This window comes from Falco cherrug, chromosome 13 (genome assembly GCF_023634085.1).
Source record: "Falco cherrug isolate bFalChe1 chromosome 13, bFalChe1.pri, whole genome shotgun sequence".
Lineage (NCBI taxonomy): Eukaryota > Metazoa > Chordata > Aves > Falconiformes > Falconidae > Falco > Falco cherrug.
This window is the reverse complement of record NC_073709.1, coordinates 9,364,844-9,383,818: the sequence shown is the minus strand read 5'-3', so window position 1 is coordinate 9,383,818 and position 18,975 is coordinate 9,364,844. Positions and strand designations below refer to the sequence as shown.

At 42.6% G+C, this 18,975-nt stretch overlaps 1 protein-coding gene across 1 annotated transcript in view; it reads right to left on the bottom strand.

Moving 5' to 3' along the window:
• Window positions 1–18,975, bottom strand: part of ISM1 (isthmin 1) — a 43,231-nt gene that overhangs the window by 18,722 nt on the left and 5,534 nt on the right. Inside the window, exon 3 of the mRNA XM_055726134.1 lies at window positions 1,118–1,351. Coding sequence (XP_055582109.1) covers window positions 1,118–1,351 — 234 coding nt within the window. The remainder of the gene's footprint in view (window positions 1–1,117; window positions 1,352–18,975) is intronic.

Sequence of the window (18,975 nt, the reverse complement as noted above, 5' to 3'; positions counted from 1 at the left end):
ACCCTCTTTCAGCTTAAAGCCGTTCCCCCTTGTCCTATCGCTTACAGGCCCTTATAAAAAGTCCCTCTCCGCTTTCCTGCAGGCCCCTTCAGGTACTGGAAGCTGCTCTAAGGTCTGCGCGGAGCCTTCTCCAGGCTGAACCACCCCAGCTCTCCCAGCCTGTCTTCAGAGGAGAGGTGCTCCAGCCTGCTGATCATGTTGGTCTCTCACTATCAGAGCTCTTTTACCTTTACATACATACTTCTTAGACATATCAAAAGGATGGTAATTTTGTGGGCTGGAGGACTGTAAGAAGCCAGGAATTGATTTAACCAGAAAACCAGTTCTATTAGTGCATTGTTTTTATAAGCACATCTTAGGCAGAACGACATTTCACGTTATTGTTTTGGTTAAAAAAGACTGCTTATTAATGCCAATTTTGCTTTAAGGCTCTGAATTAAAAACAAATCACTCATTTTTTCCTCTTTCTAATTCATGAAGTTTCAAGATGCAAGCGGCTTGTAAGTGGCCATTCCAAACCCAAGAATAGTTTGAGGAATAATGTATAGAAAAGTTTCTTGCAGACAACATTTTTCACTCCAGGCAGCTGCTACAGAAATTAACTTTATGTCTTGTTTCCATACAGAGGACCACATTTTGAGCTGAAACTTAAAGACTCGTTCTCTTATAAGCTTTGGGGATGATTGCATTTTACAACAGCATACCGAAAGAGAACCGGTTCACAAACAAATTTTGCAACAGAGAATCGAAAAGAGAATTTTAAATACCCATTTAATATTCAGTGGATATATTATGTTCCAAAATGGCAATAGCAAAGATGGCTTTAGTATCATAAATAGGTCTGTACTGATACCCACATTTATGAAACTAACGCTATCCAAAGAGAAATGTAGAAAAAAGTTGAAATAGTGCATTCGCTTAAGACAAAAAGTATATTTTGTATTATATATGTATTTATATATATATAATATTACATTATATACATCCTCTTTTGGTGCTATTGGTAGAGACACTGTGTTCTAACTGCATGTCGTGGAAGCCAGGCTGAAAGTTGTCTTGGTTCAGTAAAATAATTTTGTGCAGCTCATAAAAAACTCACGTTAACATAAATTTGTACCTGAATGTTGGGATTCTGCCCATTGATATCTGCTTTTGACAGGTCAGGGAAGTTTGGAAGATCCAGGAGGAAAGATCTGGGTCCATCTCTTTGCAAGGACGTATGCCCGTTTTCCTGCCTGAATCGCTGCTTAGGGAACGGCCGGTGGGCAGCCTGGAGATCAGGGTATTCTCTTCTGTCCTCAGGGTTCAGGGTGAAGCCGTCTTCAGAACGGTCATCTGCAGTGAATGTGCTCTGGGGAAAAAAGCAACGCACTGTAACACCAACTGAGAGAGCGTGGAGTCCTGCCAGTGCGGGCCCGCAGAGCACGTACCCAAAGCTTTGCAGCACCCCCCCGCAGCTCGCTGCTGAAACACACAGCACCGATGAGGGGTATCTTCTAGGGTGCTCATGCGTTTGGCACCTGACTCTCGCTGAAATACACTTAGTTACAGTGGTGCAAATCTGTAACTATCTGACACAAGATAAAAGCGGGTCAGACTTAAGTGCTTAGCTCTTTCGGGTTCCTGTAACGTTCCAGCTTTGCAGTGGGCACCTACACATTGACACAAGCATCTAACTTAAAGCAGTTCTGGAATCATGAAGCTCTGAAGCAGCCCCTGGGAAATCAAATTCTATCACGTGAAATGTGTCCCTAAAATGGTAAAAGGTATCTTTATTATAAATAATTTTGGTTTGCTTTGCTCCAAAGCGGAGCAAAAACACTAACTGCTGAGTGCATGTTGAAATGTACGGTATTAAAAGATCCTACTGCTGAACTGGCAGCCTCTCTCCCCCCAGTCTGCAACAACTTCCATCTTGTTTCCTGTGCTCCTCACCCAATTTCTCTGGTCTTGAACATCTGAACCTTCCTTCCTCCGGGATCTCATTTTCATGTTTGCCTAATGGTGGGATTGAATTTCACCGAGCTGTGGGTCAGCAGTTAATGCTTTTGTTATTGTTGAGCGTACTTTCGGGTTTTGTAGTATATTACAGCAAGCTGCCTTCGAACCAGTAGCACTGCTGCCACTGCCTTTGACCTCACCAAGGAGATACATTTAGTATCAAAACACTGGCTGCCTGGGTTAGCACTGGCCTGGGGACTTGGGGGAAAAAAAACCAGCAGAGAAGTCCAGTCTTCTTATGGCTACAAAAAATGCATGGGGCAGATTCAGCACAGGTTTTGCTTTTGACTCAGCTGAAAAATTTTAGGCTTGAGGTCTTAGTATGACTGCCTGGGGAGCTTTTATTTTCAGTTCATAAAGAGACAGCAAGCATGGAGAGGGTAAACGTTAAAGACCTATCTTTTAAAACAAGCACAATTAAAGTGGAATGGCCACATGTGGTTCTGGCTCTACTGAAGCATATTTTTGCCAGCATTTCTGGTTAAATGCAATCTCCATCCAGCTCCCCTGGCTCAAATTAAGCTAACATACCTTTTGTTGAGCGCTCAGACAGATAACAGTTCCAATGCCTTTTCTTTTATTTCGTGTTTATTTGCTTAGAAGGTTCTAAATTGACCCTTGAAGAGATTTTACAATATAATCTGTCCACTTTACAGGAAAATACTCAGTGAGTTAAATAAACCAAGATTTAAGAGTTAATCTGGGACTAAGTGAAATTGTCTCAAGCAAAAAGTAACGTGGTTCTCCTCTCCCCTTCTCGCTGCACTGTACTTGCAAAGAGCAAAATCAGATTTAGCAGAATTAATGTTGTCTTGGTATTTTCATGATCAGAATGGGTACATGTCGGTAGTGCCAAAAGGGCACTGTCAGACGTCTAACTAGAGCACAGACACAAGAAGTTCATTCTGAATTAGTGCACGTGCGTGTGCGCTCCTGACAGCCTGTATCGCTGGAAGGCTAAACCAAGAATGCTCCTCTTTGCTGAAGGCCAGGTAGGCCGTTCGGTTGCCTTCGGCAGGCCACCCATTAACACAGCCCTTATTTGATATAAAGCAGAAAGCAAATCACACAGCGGCAGGCTCTGGGAAACAAACCCGAGGGCCACTTAGCTAACTTTTAGGTTCCTTACCCATATGCTAATGCTTAAACGTCACACTTATCAAACAGAATTTAGCTGCAAACTTCTTGGGGCATGAGGATTAAATGGCTTCTCAGTTAGGTCTGAGTAACAACAAGGTGTAATTGTGCTGTTATTAAATTACTTCAGACAGGAACCAAAAAAAAAAAATGTGGTACTTAACTACTTTTTTCTGGGGTCTCATGCCTATAATCTTACCTTTATTAAAAGTAAAGTGAGATTTTATTAAAAAATAATAAAATTCTCACATACAATTTCATACCTTCCCTATCTGCTTGCCACTTCAGGAGCATCCTGATTCTCCACATTAACATACCATATAGCTAGAGCTGGCCAAGGACTTTAGAGACCTACATTTAATTCTCTGATAAGACTCCCTGTGTGATCTTGGCAGGTCATGGTCTGTCTGTGCCTTGGTGGGGATAACAGCACTTCCCTTCCTCACTGTGATGTTTGTGGGGAGCTCAGCAACTACAATAATAAGGGCTATATAAAAAGTTTTTAATAGTGTCAGACAGATGGAATATCACATGGAGTTAGTTAGAAAATTGTCATGGTGAAGTAATGACATCAGGCTGATCAGGCCCACTACCAAGCTGCTTGGGGCAGGGACTGTCATTAATTACAGGCTGAATGAGTTGGGGTTGTTTAACGTTAAAAACGAAAATGGAGAGGAGACATGACAACTGCCCTACGCCAAAGGCTGCTGCAGCGAGGAAGGGGATGGACCACTCTGCTTGCGCAGGGCGGACATGATCCGGAGAGCTGGGTTTAGCGGTTTAACGCTAGGTACGCGTTTCTAATGGCAGCGACAGCCAAGCTCGAGAGCAGACTTTGGAGGGGGTAACGTGGAGTTTGTCTTTAAGAGCAGGGTTGACTAATGCCTGGCAGGAACGACACAGGTTAAAGCGTGTGTCCTCTGCCTAAAAGCGGTGTTAACTCTGGCAGTCCCTTTCACCCTAGGAAAAGCCCATGCTGTGCCTCCTTGGGGCTGCCATGCCATACTGCCACACAAGCAAACAGAAATGCTCAACGGGCATGATCATTTAGTTACCTGCTACATAGTACCATGAGTATTATTAGAAATGTGTATTTCTGGTAAAAAGGTAAAAGAGGCTGCCATCAGAAAAAGTGAGCTCAAACTGCATGTGAAAAGAATATGGGCTCGCTCTGTTCTACTGCATTAACTCAGGCAAAGCCTCTTCCCAGGCCAATCTAGCAGGAAGAAGGGTCTGTACTGCAATGGCAGCACCCTTTCCAAAGAAAACAGGGTTTGTGTTCCAAAGCTAACAGATGAAATTGAATTTCTTTTTTTTTTTGCAGGGGGGAAATATTCTTCTTTTCTTATTTTTATGTTATTTCATATGTTTACACTTCGCACTGTCTAGCTTTAGGTGTACAAAATTTGTATTCCCAATTGCTTCTGGGAAAGCAGTGTTGCTTGTCTTCCTTTAAAAGCTGTGTCACTTCATTCTGAACTACTGACTCAGTTTCTTTGAAGTTACAACATTTCTACTTCAGGCACATTGGTTTCTTACTCAAATGATGCATCTGCTCTAAATATTTTAAGGTAAAACATTTTTCTTCCTTCATTTAACAACATTATTCACAACTTTTCAACTACCCATCACGATGATTTTAAGGGGTTACTCACGCCTGCTGTCAGCTACACTTCTGCTGCCCCATGGGATCAGATATTTATAGAAGTTCCCAATACAAAACCAGCTTAGGATTTCTGGGTCTTCTAAGCGTGGACAGTCTATCAGGGCAGGAACACATTGTTCATAGCTGTGAGTGCCTTGTCAGGCAACAAAATAAACCCTAGAGACTCTGCCATTCCGTTTGCATTACAGAGCAACACACCTCGCCACACCCAACACCGAAACAGGGAGAGCAACAGTTCTGTACATACCAATGGCTTTGCGTCCATCTATAAACCAGGGAAGAAGAGCAATCCACAGCGATTTGGTGAGGCTAACTTTAAATGTTGGTGATCCGGGCGGGACCTGCACCACCGCAGGGTTTAAGGCACCAAGAGACAGCCCTGCATGCAGGAAAAAATTCCTACCTCATACTGCAGCTTAACTTTTCAATACTCAAATGGGTATTTTAACTCCATCCATTTCCTTCCTATTTTGTTTCTCCCTCTGTCACGTTAGACATCAGCTCCAGGGACGCGTAGAGTTTCTCTTCCCCACAAAGAGGTCAAACAGAAATGGGAACTTGTAAAAATACCAAACTATGGAAAAAGGGAATTTCTTTGCATTTTTTTAGCAAGTGAGGAATCCATCTCCCTCCTCTCTTCCTTATTTTAATCCCATTTCCAGTTCTGGAAAAACAACCAAGACAGAGAATAAGTGAGGAATGACTGGAGCTACAGAAAACATTCTGGAGCAGCTGCTCTTTCTCTGTCTTTCGTATTTCTTACCTTCCTTCATTCCCTCTCCACTTGCCAAACTAAGGCCACATTTGCAAGCACTGCTAATTATGGAGTTGAAAGAATTGGGGAAAACTGATGCAACTTATATCCCTAACAGCTCCCAGACAGCAAGGGCATCTATTACTAAATACCTGCCACAGCTACATTGCTTTTTTATTTCTTGTATATTCCTTTGAAATATCTTGTAAAATGATCTTGACAAGAGGTCTTGAATTGAAAACCGACAGTCTGTCAATGCACTTTCATGATGCACCTGTACAGCATCTTCAACCACCAGGAACAAGGAACATTTATTTATTAGGAAACTTCACAGACGCTATAAAAGATTATATTGCTATCAGAGACAAAATGAGGCCTGGGGCCTTCACAGAAAACCATTATAGCCATTAGGACTGTTTTCATTTCCCACCTGCCTAAACAGATTGTTTTGATTTCGAAGGCTGTCATGTGTTTCCAGGTTAGTGCTAAATGATCACTTTAAAATTAACCGGTCTGGGGAGGCTGAGTAACACACCGGGATACTACATGAGACTTTTACCTCTGCAGATCCAAGATCTGTAATGAACTTGGGTGATCTAATTCCCAGGCTTTGTCATGAGTATAAGCAGCACAGGACCTAGCAGGAAGAGGTATGAGGACAGCGTTAGATAAGCAGACGGTGAGGTTGGCAGCTGAAAAGCATTATCAGAGATACAAGGAGAAAAATGTCTTTTATGATTAATGCCACACACAGTCCAGGCAGTCAGAAGACCTTTGTTCTGTTCTTAGCTCTGTCTTGGCTTTCTCATTTAACAGGCAAATCACTTGTGCTCATACTTAATTTCTGTGTGAGTAGCTGAAAGCATGTGGTGGTACCGAGCCCCACAGCTCTGGTTCACTCTAAGGAGTCACTGACGGTTCCTGTCGCCACAAGAAATCAGACCAGAGGGGTGTCCTGTCAACCACTCAGCTACTGAGACACTCCATTTTTTCTTGAAATGTGCTTGTCCCTCACGTTCACATGTATCAATGAAGTGAAAGGCCTTACTTATCTTTAGAAAGCTGCACAAATTAATTGTTGCAATATCTAATAGCACGTTTTAGATAATCACTGTTTGTAAATCCTTTAAAATAGACTACATTGGCTCACATGTACACAATTGCTTTCACAAAGAGCTCCAAAATATAGCATCTCCCTTAAACACTGTGTAAATAGAAGCCGAATCGCTAATTACAGTGGGTAATAAAAAAAATAAAAAATTTCTGTTTATCAGGGTCTATTTTTTAATAATTCTCTATTTAGTCCAGCAAAATTAGTAAAATGACATTGTATTCAGCTCCTTCTAACTTGCAGTACATCTGCATATGTGACTAAGTGGCTATGCAAAGCCAGCCCAGCCACCCCACAGGGTACTGCTGCGGGACACGTTAGCTTCAGGGGCCATACAGCTCTCAAAGTGATTTTGTTTCTGTGGAGAATAGGATGGAGTTGCAAATACTGTCGCAATTGGGACAGCAGAAGTTCAGAGTAGCCACATCGATCCGCAGTCACTGCTGGAGCAGAGGGTCTCCCGTACGTCAGGTGCCAGTGGCAGCACAGTTGGGCGGTGAGGTGCTTCGGATGCCCAAGTATATACCCAGCCCCCCAGCTCAGTTTCTGCTGAATGCTGAAATAGCTCACAGAAGCTGCACACAGCAGAAGCAGAATCTCAAAGCATTTGGGCACATTTGTCTCAGAACCACAGCTTTTGAGTTTGAGGAATTAGATCACCCAAGTTCATTACAGATGTTGGATCTTTTTTTACGCTAAAATTTTCCAGCCCTGTTAGTTACACAGAACATCTTGAGAACTGAACACATAACCAGGACTTAAGTTACAACTGCAGAGATCCTAGGGCAGTAGTGCTGAGGTCCCCTTCATACCTAAGGCTAGTAATTCCCAAACTACCCTTTCAAGGCACATGGCCAGCACTACGACAGGACCCTCCACAGTGGAGGAAAAGGCTGTGGCCTTGTTGAACCGTCTGAACGTCCCCGAGTGCCAGAGCAGCCCTACCGCCATTCCTCCCCTATTGAGCCTGTTTATTTGCCTGCAGTCATCACGCTTTGGGTCCATCCTTCTTTCAGTCTCTGCCTGGGAGTTGCCCTCCCCAAGCTCCCCGTCTCTTCCGTGCTGTTAGTAAACAGCGGGTCCACATCTGAACTGCTCTGGCAGACAGAACTTAAGGAGAAAACCGACCATATCATACTCGGACCTGGCCACCTTTTGCTACATGTTGTGGACGCACATTTCACAGCACAGCTATGTTTTATGCTCTGTTGTTTGCTTGTATTTCATGTTTTTCTTCAGCTGGAAAACACAAACAGTATGGTTCAGCTTGGAGGTGAAGAACTGCCAGTTTGCATAAACACTTTGATAATAAAAAGGACTTGGCGGTGATTAAAGCTCAATGTCTGCTGGAAAAACAGAGGCCCTTAGCAAATTTTCTAGCATAGTATACACTGGTGCTTTGTTCTTCTGCAGATACTCAGCCACCCATGGGTCAGTCAAGCACACAGAATTAAAACTGGGCAGGGCTTTGACAGATGTTCACTGCCAAGTTTTGCTCGCAGTGCACAGATATTTTCAGTTGCCCAAGCTGGTGGTAAGCATTCAGTTGTTCTTCATGACTCAGAAGGCCTTCCCTGTAATCACTGCCCAGCTGGAGCTCTCCGCACAGGACACGTTGATCCAGTGGCTGAACAGGCAGAGGTACAACCGACAAGTAGCCCAGCCCAACTATTCCACTCCAATAACTTGTGGTGCCAAAATGCAAATTCTTGGAAAGTTCCAATTCTTCTTAGGCTTTATTAAATACCTGCATAAAATCAGTAGTATAATAAAGCTTTAAATAGAATCCATTTATACCATGGCTAAATTTAACTGAACGAGTCTAATCTCACCCACCATTTGAAATCTGCATCACAATTTACACCTCAAGTTCCAAGAGAATGGGAAAACCTGCCTTAAACTGCAATCAAAACCCCAAAAGTAAAGGAAATCCAGAATAGTAATACTTTTTGTACACACAAATTTTTGGTCAGGCTTTGCAGGCCAGCACACACAAAGTCAGTGTAAATGAAAGAGAACAAACTTACATCTGAAATTATTTTCATGGGTTTTAAACTAGGTCCTTTTGCAAGTTTATTCCACTAAATCACTACGGCTAGGATTTCACTAGGTGAGCCGACTTTAATAAACGAAGTTTTCGTCTCTCCTCAGCCAGAAGAGTAACCTTACTTGAAACCTTTTCAATTTCCAAAGTTGCCTTCAGCTGTCAGTTTCCAAGAAACAGCTATTCCCAGCCTCTGTGTCTCCCTCTCATATGCCACTGCATATCCACCCTATGCTTTCAAAAGCATCTAGGGCTCTGGCTGCGTTAGCTGGCAGATGTTTTTAGAGACTAGAAAGTGTTTAGTCCCTGTGGACTAAAAGTTACATGATGACTTCATCACATAAGCAAAAGCTAATAACGGGAAAGCAAGAAAGCAGACAAGTGTTATATTCCAAAAACATGATGTTTCCTGTGCTTCTGGCAATACTACTTCTGCGCCTGAAAAAAGGCAAATCACTTGAGTCTTGATACTCAAAACATACACACCATCGAATTACTGCAAGTTAATTTACTCCACCCTCCCTTAGCTGCTTTCCCCACCAACACTGGTTTTTCTTTTGATGGAGGTTTGAGGGTGAAGGCAGAGGAAAGGCAGTGATTGTTTACATTCAGTATCTACGCACCAACTCCATCCCTCACAACACTCTCTGGTAAGGGGTTGTTACTACACCCAGGAGTTTACAGTAAAACAGCAGTGGAAAGCTGAGCGGCTGCCTCAGGACACGCACCTCTGCTCCTGCAGTGCGGTATTCTTTCAAGCCTGAGTGTATGGTTTTACCCTTGACATTTAGAAAACTTTGGAGACTGACACACGAGCAACTGGAAGTCATTAGCATAAATGGCATCTGTACACAGAGTGCAACAGCAGCCTTAGCTGTGTATGAAGACATCGGCAGTGGACATTATGCCCTCTCTCTACATCTCCGTGAAGTGCCCTAATGACAGAACAAGAGGAAGCAGATACACAAGAGAAAGGCCTCCCTCCAGTGACATTACCGGCAAGAAGAGGAAGCGAGTAGATGGCGCAGTACACCGTGACAAGACAGCGTGAAGACCCTTCTCTGTTTAAGAGGGGAGAGAGAGAAAGGATTTGCCCTGGAGAGCAGTGTGGGCTTTTTGTATTATGAATTCTATGCATGTATATATAAATTTTCTCAGAACAGTAAGGGAGGGGGGCTATTTCCTAGAGCTGATTAAAGAAGCATGACTCGATTTTCAATTTCAAACGACTCGGGGGGCATTCCAATCGACTGCAGACAGGAAATGAATACCATACAGGCACTGAACAAGGCAGATGCTTTTCAATCTGACACTTACGTGAAAAGAAAATATCTTCATTTCTGTCTCCCCTCCACCCCATGATCACTAGTTAGTTCTGAGCTATTTTTAGGATAAATGGTTTTATTTTTCAAACTTGTTATAATCTTAGCATGTGCCTGAAGCCACCCAGACGCCACTGACAATAAACTGTATGGAGCAGGCCAAATGCATCTTTAGATTAGCCCCAGCTGCCAGACGCAGCAGCAAGGTAGAAGAGGAAAGACAAGCAGTTCAGGTTTGAGATACCCTGATGTCCTCTGTTGAGGAACAGAGACGGGACCCTAGCTGATACACCAGATCCCATGGAGGGAGAGCTGCTTCCGTACAGAGAGATTCCAAAGCGTACACAGCAGGCACACTGCAGAGCAGGTTGGAAGAGCATTTCCTGGTAGGCTGTGGCACAGAACTCACTTCCAGCTACTTAACAGTGCTAAAGAGATAAATATACCTCTTTTCTCCTCATACACCTCTTACAAGTAAACTGCAACAACTGTCATGGGAGTATTATGGGGTTTATAACTGGACTGCAATGTAATTGTGGCTCCTTTTATCAATGGCAGCAGTGCGTATTGGGTAACTGGCATATACAGCTCTTAGTCCATATGTGTGCAAACACACGATTTCAGCTGCAAGCTCCTCTTGTGCTTTATTGTGGGAAGATTTAAATGGGATAAAGAAAAATAAATGATCAGAGAGGTGGTATTAATCTTGCTCTTACTTGACGTTATGCAAATAATCAGCTCATTTTATTTTAATGTTAAGACTGCCATAGTGATATTCTTAAGAACACAAGAAAATGATCCTCTTAGGAGAGAGACAGGAGAAGAAGAAAGAGGGATGGGTAGGTGAGAAAGGCACCTCTGATTTACATTACTCAAAAAGCTGTGAATGCTAGATCAAAGAAGAGCAGGAATCAAATTCAGTACCACTAAGGATTTCAGCAGCTTTTTCAGAGCTATTGCTGCCTCAAGGGCAAACTCTTTCAAACACTAGGTGATGCCTCTAACCAGCCACAACTCCCACCTTATACCGCTAAGCCTCGCATAGTTTCCTTTCATCAGCTGGCATACTGGGGAAAGCACAGACAGCTAAGACATTGCTGTATCTGGGCCCGATGAAGGAGACATACAGCAGAGCGCAGAAATAGCATGTGTGCATTTTCTGCACCAGATGTTGCCTTGTTAAAGGCCATCGTGGTAGATGTTAAATAATAGAACAGATTCTTCACTGAAGAGCTGTGTGTTTGGCGACTGCTGATACCGTGGAGCGCTCTGTCCAAGGACAGAATGCAGTCACCCTGGTGAGAGCCTTGGGCAGGGTTTGTTTGCTCAGCACTGACTTACTGATAAATATAAAACCACCTCATATTTTATTGTGGAATGAAGGCAGGATAAGACATTTAAGGAGCTACTGCAGCTCAGCTGGCAAGTGGTAACTTGTCCGTGAGTTTGGACTCACAGGTCTAATTCGAACACCTAGAAGGCACAGGATCCAACCCTAAATCAAATCCTGAACTGTCAAATGCACTTACAGATTGGCATCTTTCTGCCCCCTCCTGCCCTTCTTTGGGTCAGGTGTCCTTGGAGTCTGGTAGAGAAGCTTCCAGGTGTTCTGCTTTGTCAGGACACTTCAGGATCATGCCTCAAGCAAAAGCCACCGGAATTGGCTGCAGTAAAGCAATTCCACCTGGTGCATCCCCAGATGGTTTCCTAAGAACTGCCTTTGGGCTTCTGATACTGATCCACTTGCAGCAGGCTCATTGCTGCTGCCATCTTCATGTCCCTGGGAATGCTCCATTCATCCCGCCTTTCACATCTGCTATGTTACACACATGGCTACACCAGTGCATTACAGATTATTCAGCTCCTTCCAAGCTCTTTTTCAACATTTTAACAAGCATAATTCAACATTTACCTAGTTCCACCAGCACTTAGTGCAAACTGGTACCTTACACATTTTCATGAAACAGGCAACCCTTTTTCTTCTGTGTGTTTTGATCAAGAGCTAGCGCTACTACCATTTAAATGCATATCAAAAGCTCCAGGACTCTATCCAGCTAAGCAGTTCATTTGAAACCTTTGGCACTATTGTTCCAGTACGCCTGAAGACACAGGCATAGTGTGGCTGCCCTAGGTTCCCTTTTGATATATATTTTCACAAATGTTAGACATATACATATCAACCCCTCTATTCTTTCCTAATAAAAGCTTGGACTCTAAAGCACAAGATGAGGAATAGATACTCTACTGGCCAGCTGCAGCAAGCCTTTCATAAATAACACGACAGTCAACCTCTGTAAAGGAAAATGATACTCCAGAAGCTTGATCCTGACATACATCTGTTTTCCTATTGTAGGAAGGAATAAGAAGATAGAAAAAGTTAAATGCTGAACACCTAAACAAACTCTTGATTAAGAAGAGATGGTAGTAGTTATGACAGATGAATTGTAAACCACCTGCAAATGTTAAGATTGCTGCAGTCTTCTGCAGACCATTGAGTCTATACCGCAAACGCCCAATAGACAGGGACTGCGCTCTATAAAAATCACGATGAATGCAGGCTTGTTTTTATATTATGGAGGTCCTAATCCTCCTCCTCCTCTGCCTTTGCTCTATTGTTACAACATCAAAGACCAACTGCTGGCCGAGATACAGTCAATATGAAAAGGGCGACCAGCAAATTTACTGCTTGACTTCATTCCCTTTAAATGGAATAGGCACCATGGCCCTTTTTCAAAGTCCAGTCACAGACATATATCTTTTTTATTGGACATCATGTACAATAAAGTGAAGCTGTAAGTTGGAAAAAAAAATAGAACACCTTAAAAAATCCCATGAGGTGAACATTCCTTTATAAAAATATCACTGTGGTTACGTGTTTTGAAAAACTCTGGGCACTCTGCAGGGCAAAAGGCATGGGCTGGCTAGGTTATAGTTTAGCTAAGATGCATACCCATGCCTAATACCTAGTTGGTTTTAAAAAAAACACCACCACCACAAAACCAAAAAACCACCCCACTAATAAAAAGCCATATATTTAAGACAGAATGCCAGTGTCATTCAAATAAACTGAAATGGCAGCATTCATGTCACAAGAATCATTAACTGCTTTGTTATAGCCTGCTCTGTGCAGTGAACCTTTACAGACTTCTTGAGTCCAGAGAGCCTTAAAATCAGTCGCACGAAATGCCAATATATACACTGCATCTGAAACAACTCCCATCTGATTACTGAGGTAATTTCAAGAGACACTTTCAGAGGGAGTCGTGTCTGTAGACATTAAAGACAGGGACAGTTTTATTGTTGTTGTGTTGCTAAATAGAGGCTAAATAATTTCCTGCTATGAAATTATATAGCATATGAGCAACTTATATGATGTAAGTCAATATACCAGGGTGTTACAGAATCCACACTAGTTAGCTACCATTTTTACTTTTTAATACATGATATGCCAATATTGTGAGGAGTTTTTGTTTTCAACTATTTAAGCTATTAAACCTTTTTGTTTGTTTGGGTAACTGGTGCAAACAGACACTAAGTAGTACATATCTGATTACTAGTGTTCTATCTGGCTCAAGTCCATATTGATTTTAAAACCCTGTACTGACAAATGTGGCAGATAAAACCAAGCAAATTCTCGTTTTGTTACACCTATAGTAATCTTCGGCAGCTGCTTCCAGCAGAGTAATTATGGCCTCCTCACGGTAAAATCTGCTGCTGCTGCATTACTTCTACGGCAAGAAAGTACCAAAGCTACGCAACTAATGCATTTGAAGCACTAGCTTCAAAAAACAGCTGTCTCATTGCTAGGTCCTTTTCACCACTCTTTGAGTTACATTATGTTCTACTGTCAGTCGCCTCCTCTCTCCATTGCATCCCACAGCACAGTTCTTCCCGCGCAAGGACCTCATCTCCTACTCAGACTTCCTGGGCATGTACAAGACAAGCGGTTCCAATGACAGTGTTCTATCGTTCAATACCCGAATGCCCAACTCAATGGGAATGCAAAGGCAAGACACCTGAAGGAAGCTTTCTGGAAGTCAAAACCTGGCCCACGGACAACACTGACTCAGTAAACTGTTCCTTAGAAGGGGAGGAATCCACTTTTTTTTAGAGCAGTCCTGTAAACAGTGGCAGAAAAAGATGGGGCACATTATTTGGGTGGTTTTTACAGATACTTCCACTATACTCACAACGGTATTGTCACAAGTACTGATCTCAACAGCCATGCAGGCAAAGAGGAAATTTTGATCTTCCCGAGGAAGAAGAGCTACTGTGGAACAAAACAGTCCAGGATTTTTCAGCATGTACGAAACTAACAATGAAACACAACGGATGGAAATGATTGTCATGCAACCTGCAGAAAGCCACATGCCAGAGTCCAGTTTGTCTTCATAGACGGAAGCTCAGATTATGTATTTATATGCATATCAGTTCAAATCAGTAGAAAAACTGGGCTGTGAAAGATTCAAATCCAAGATGAGCTTCAGTGGGGTCTGCAGTTGACATAAGTCATTGGCTCGTCTTGCTTTGTGAAAGTCAGTAGAGCAAGGTCAATTTAAACACACTGAGAATGCAGGTCTAGCATGGGGGCGTAAAAGCCAAGGTATAGTTTGAACATCTGCCTTTCAACATGGACTGACTCCACCAAGAGTAGTGAGAGAAAGATTTCACCTCAGATTTTCCTCTCTCACATTTGTGAGCACCTCCGTAACATTAAAAGCACCCAGATAGCCATCAGTCTACAAGAGCTTAGAGGTGAACAACTCCAGGCCTGCTTTCACCCTGCTGACTGCTAAAAGGGAGGAATAAAAAAAATATGACCCACTGCCATGAGTTCTCGAAGCACTGAAAAACAAGGGCAAAAGGATAAAGGAACTGCTTACCAGTACCGCCCACACCAGCTCCTCTGACCAAGTATTATACTGCCACACAACTGACCGCTGTGGCAAGCCATTACTTATTACAATAATAAGTTACATTTTACTTTGTTTTCTTTCTTTTTCTGGTATTTCAAATCAAAAGTACATGGAAATACCAACACTGGAAACATTCTGCTCTTACTGATGTATCAATGAGCTCACTATTTCTTGGAAATGTTATTTGTCTCTGTGCTTTGGACTATGAATTTAGCCTGGCATTTTCTGCCTTCAAAACTTGTAAAATCGGTATCCTGCAGGCACAATGGCATTAAAGTGCAACAGTAACCACTGTATCATTTAATGCTTCCTTTTGCAACTTACTAAAGCACTTTGTATTTTTCTGCTCTAAGTTACCACCTCATTATTCATTTGTGCCACTGCTTACAGCCTCCATTCAGGCCGGGAGACCTATTACGCTACACACTGTACACAAGCAACACTACAACAATGGAATCTCAACCTCAAGGAGCTTGGGTCGAGATGTAAAAAATAACAATATGCATCAGTGACCTAGCTCTGCTACCACTGAAAAATAATGCTTTAAACAAGTCATCTTTTATGGAGAACATTATTCAGTCAATTCAAAGAGCTTCTCGGTAACATAGTCTTAAAGCAGACAACAAGATAAGAATCGTAACAAAAAGGCCAAACAAGCACTAAAATACCACCGCGAACAGAACAAGTGAGGCACAACTGGGTGCTACCACATCTGTTTTCTGTGTGCCTGCCAGTCTTCCTTGCAGAGCATAAAGCAACAGACTCCCACAGTTAAACCTGCCAGAGCTGCTCTATCTTGTCTATTGCTACACTTTCAGGATATAAGCACAAAGAAAAATTACATTGCTTCCATTTTTTAGTCAATGTTTGTGTAAGGAAACATCTAAACTATCTGCATGTATATTTGAAGTTGAGTGCATTGCAAGATATTTTAAAATTTATCACTTGGAAGAATGTTAAGTGTAAAAAAAGTATGGCAAAATAATTTCTTATGATTACTTGCATTCTGCACACTTACGTAGTGAAGGAAAAAAAAAAGATACATTCTGAAGCATGAATATCTACAAATCTGTGCATCAGTCATTATTGTTCTGGAACAATAAGCATTGATTATCAATATACAGATGTATGAGATACGAGTAGAGACAAAAGGACAACTGCTGAATTCAAAACATGGTTCCAGGTCGACATTTAACATAACCTGGATTGGTTAAACAGGTGTCTCCCCAGCAAACGAATGCCACAGCAGAGCAAGGTGTCGAAAAGCTTAGTACGCTGAAGCTTTAGGCACTAGGGCTTGGTTACCTATTACCAGGTCATAACATGTATGTTAAAAGTCACAAGGGAGTACACAGTGACCAGCTCCAGACAGTAAAATGATGATGAAATTGTTGGGGTCACAAAGATCAACAGCAGAGCTTCAGCTCTTAGGCCTCCTATTTTTGTGGACAGCTAGCAGTAAGAAGGACAGGGCAGGGCAACGGGGACAAAACCTAAGGGCTGACAAGTGAAGGTGGAGGGGCGAAGGAGAGGTTTTGGTGCTGGGTAACAGCGAAAGGTGAGTAGCAGCGCAGTTGTGCCGTGATGGACCAGCTGTGTTCTTCCTGTGAGAAAAAACTTCTCTACACAATCAGCGAAGACTACAAAATAAAAGCTACACCAGAACTAGTGCTGATTGTCCAAGTTAGATGAACCAACATGAAAAATACCAAGCCAGCCCCTTCCAAAACCTCTGTGCACACCCATGCCTTTTCTCTCTACTCTCATTGTCACCAAGGGTGACCATTACAGCTTCCCAGGAACCAGACTCAAACCTACCGCTCCTTTCAGTGCCACGGGTCAGCCAGCATACCACCACGGGGCTCAGAACCCCATGTTAGCAGGCTTCCCTTTAACCACTCTCCCCCAACACACAGCCCCAGAGCACAGGTAAGGATGGACTGGCAGAAGAGAAAGCCAAAACCAGGAATATCTGTGGGACCCCTGTCCCGTCATAGTCACTGTGGTTTGTGTCCATTCTGTATGGGAATGGACATAAAGACACCATGATGGCCCAGAATAAATGTAGAACTACATACACTCTGTTTTTTTCATACAAATACCCCAATGCTATAAAGAGCTGGGAAATGATCCTAAATCTTGCTCAAAACAGAAATAAAAGAACTCCAACAGACTCTTCTGTATAAAGCACTAGGAAAATGATATTCCAAGCAATAGCTACAGAGACAAAATTGAGAGGAAGCCTGGGATTTAACGCCAAGTATTTATCAGTGGTGATTCAAGATGAGCAGTACTGTAATTGTTAGCTGTTGGGCTGCAAAGAAGTTCAACAAAATATGTCGCATCCAAACATCTTGGTCAGAACTAATGCAGGAAGTTACATTCGTACCTGCCATGCAGTACATACCGTACCTCCTTGCAGCCGTAACCAAATACAGCACTCCTGGATTCCTGTTCTAAATTACTGCAATAGTCCTAGATACGAAAAAGCTTGCCGCATCCTACCCTGAAGGTGTGGTTGTTCTTTTCCACTGGGGATGCTTCAGTTTGCTAGGAAATTAAGTGATAGGTAAAAGAAAAGCTTAACTAATGCTTTCTGGAGTTTTCCTGGAGCCAGGTTTGGAAGGTGGAAGAATGCCTCCTGGGAGCTGCAGACAACAGCAAACGGTCCTCCACCCAGAGCAATAGTCTCAGTCCTTCACCCTCGTTTCCCATTTATCCCTTGCTTCCATGCACACAGCGGCAGCACACGTAAAGCTAATCACCCTTCCTTCCCTCTAGATCCTGAACAAGCCACAGCCCACTAGCAAAACCACTAAAGAGCATACATAATTCTCTTCCCCTGGGAGATGAGAGAATGAACTGCACATGGTCTAAGTCATTCATAAAGCTCAGTGCATAACTGGAAGAACATATGCTAATGGTAAGGGTGAGCTTTAGCTAAGAATCTATACAGCAAAGCCTGCTAAGAACAGGAAGGTTTTACTATCACTGTCAAAAAGCACGAAACAACATCCTCTGTGATGAGTAACAAGTGCACCAAAAGAGATTTTGGTTTTCAGAGAATCAGCCTGCTTCAGTCAGAAGCCACCTGCTCTGAAAGTTATTTGTATATGTATAAACTGCTCTTAAGGCAGAGAAGGATTTAGTGCTCGTATTAAACATAAGATGTACATCTACTTAGTGGTGTCTTACACAGGCTAAGGACAGTCTGGAAAACATGAACACAAAACATTGAACCAACAGTTTTTCAAAGATTATTTATACGATCGGTTCCTATTAGAACTAACCAAATGTAGAGCTCCAGAGCTCAAGTAAGCTCTAAAAAAACTCAGTCTAAAACTCTCCCACAAAGTAAACAGCTTGCGTCCCTACTTAAACTGAGAAAGCCAGAAAGCCGATACATGCCACTGTTATCAGCCTGGAGATCATTTTGCAACTTGCTTGAATCCAGTATAAGGGGCAGCAGGAAAACACAAACCTTAAAAATGCTGAAAAGCACCCCAGCAAAGGTAACAGACAGCACACTGTTTCCAAACTGCTCCTCGTGTTGAGCTGTGGGCCTCAGGAGAAAGTTCAGAGCTGAGCCCTGTAAAGGACTCCTCACGCGGCTTGGAGAGCAACTCTTGTGCAACTGTTTATAAGCAGAATGTGTTTCTTCTGCTAGGGCTCAGAGAACATTTCTGACACACTCTAATTGCTTGCATGCTTATTGAGGAGGGGGGCAAGGACAGGAGCAAGGAGATTAAAAGTAAAAAAGCTGTTTACAGCATTGTGCTTCTTTTCGAATTACGTTCTCTTATATGGCTCCAGCTCTACGCACAACTACTGAGTTTCATGCTAATGTAATACTGCTGCAAGTACCCGCAGTGGAGAATCTGACTTCATGTGCTATGGCATATATTGTTGGTGGCTCTGTTACTACATTTTACAAGGTCATTTTTCTTGGTGTCGGAGCACTGTTTTTCTTGGTGTGCAAGGCCTGCTATGGAAAAATTAGAAGTGATGGGAATAAACTTCTTGA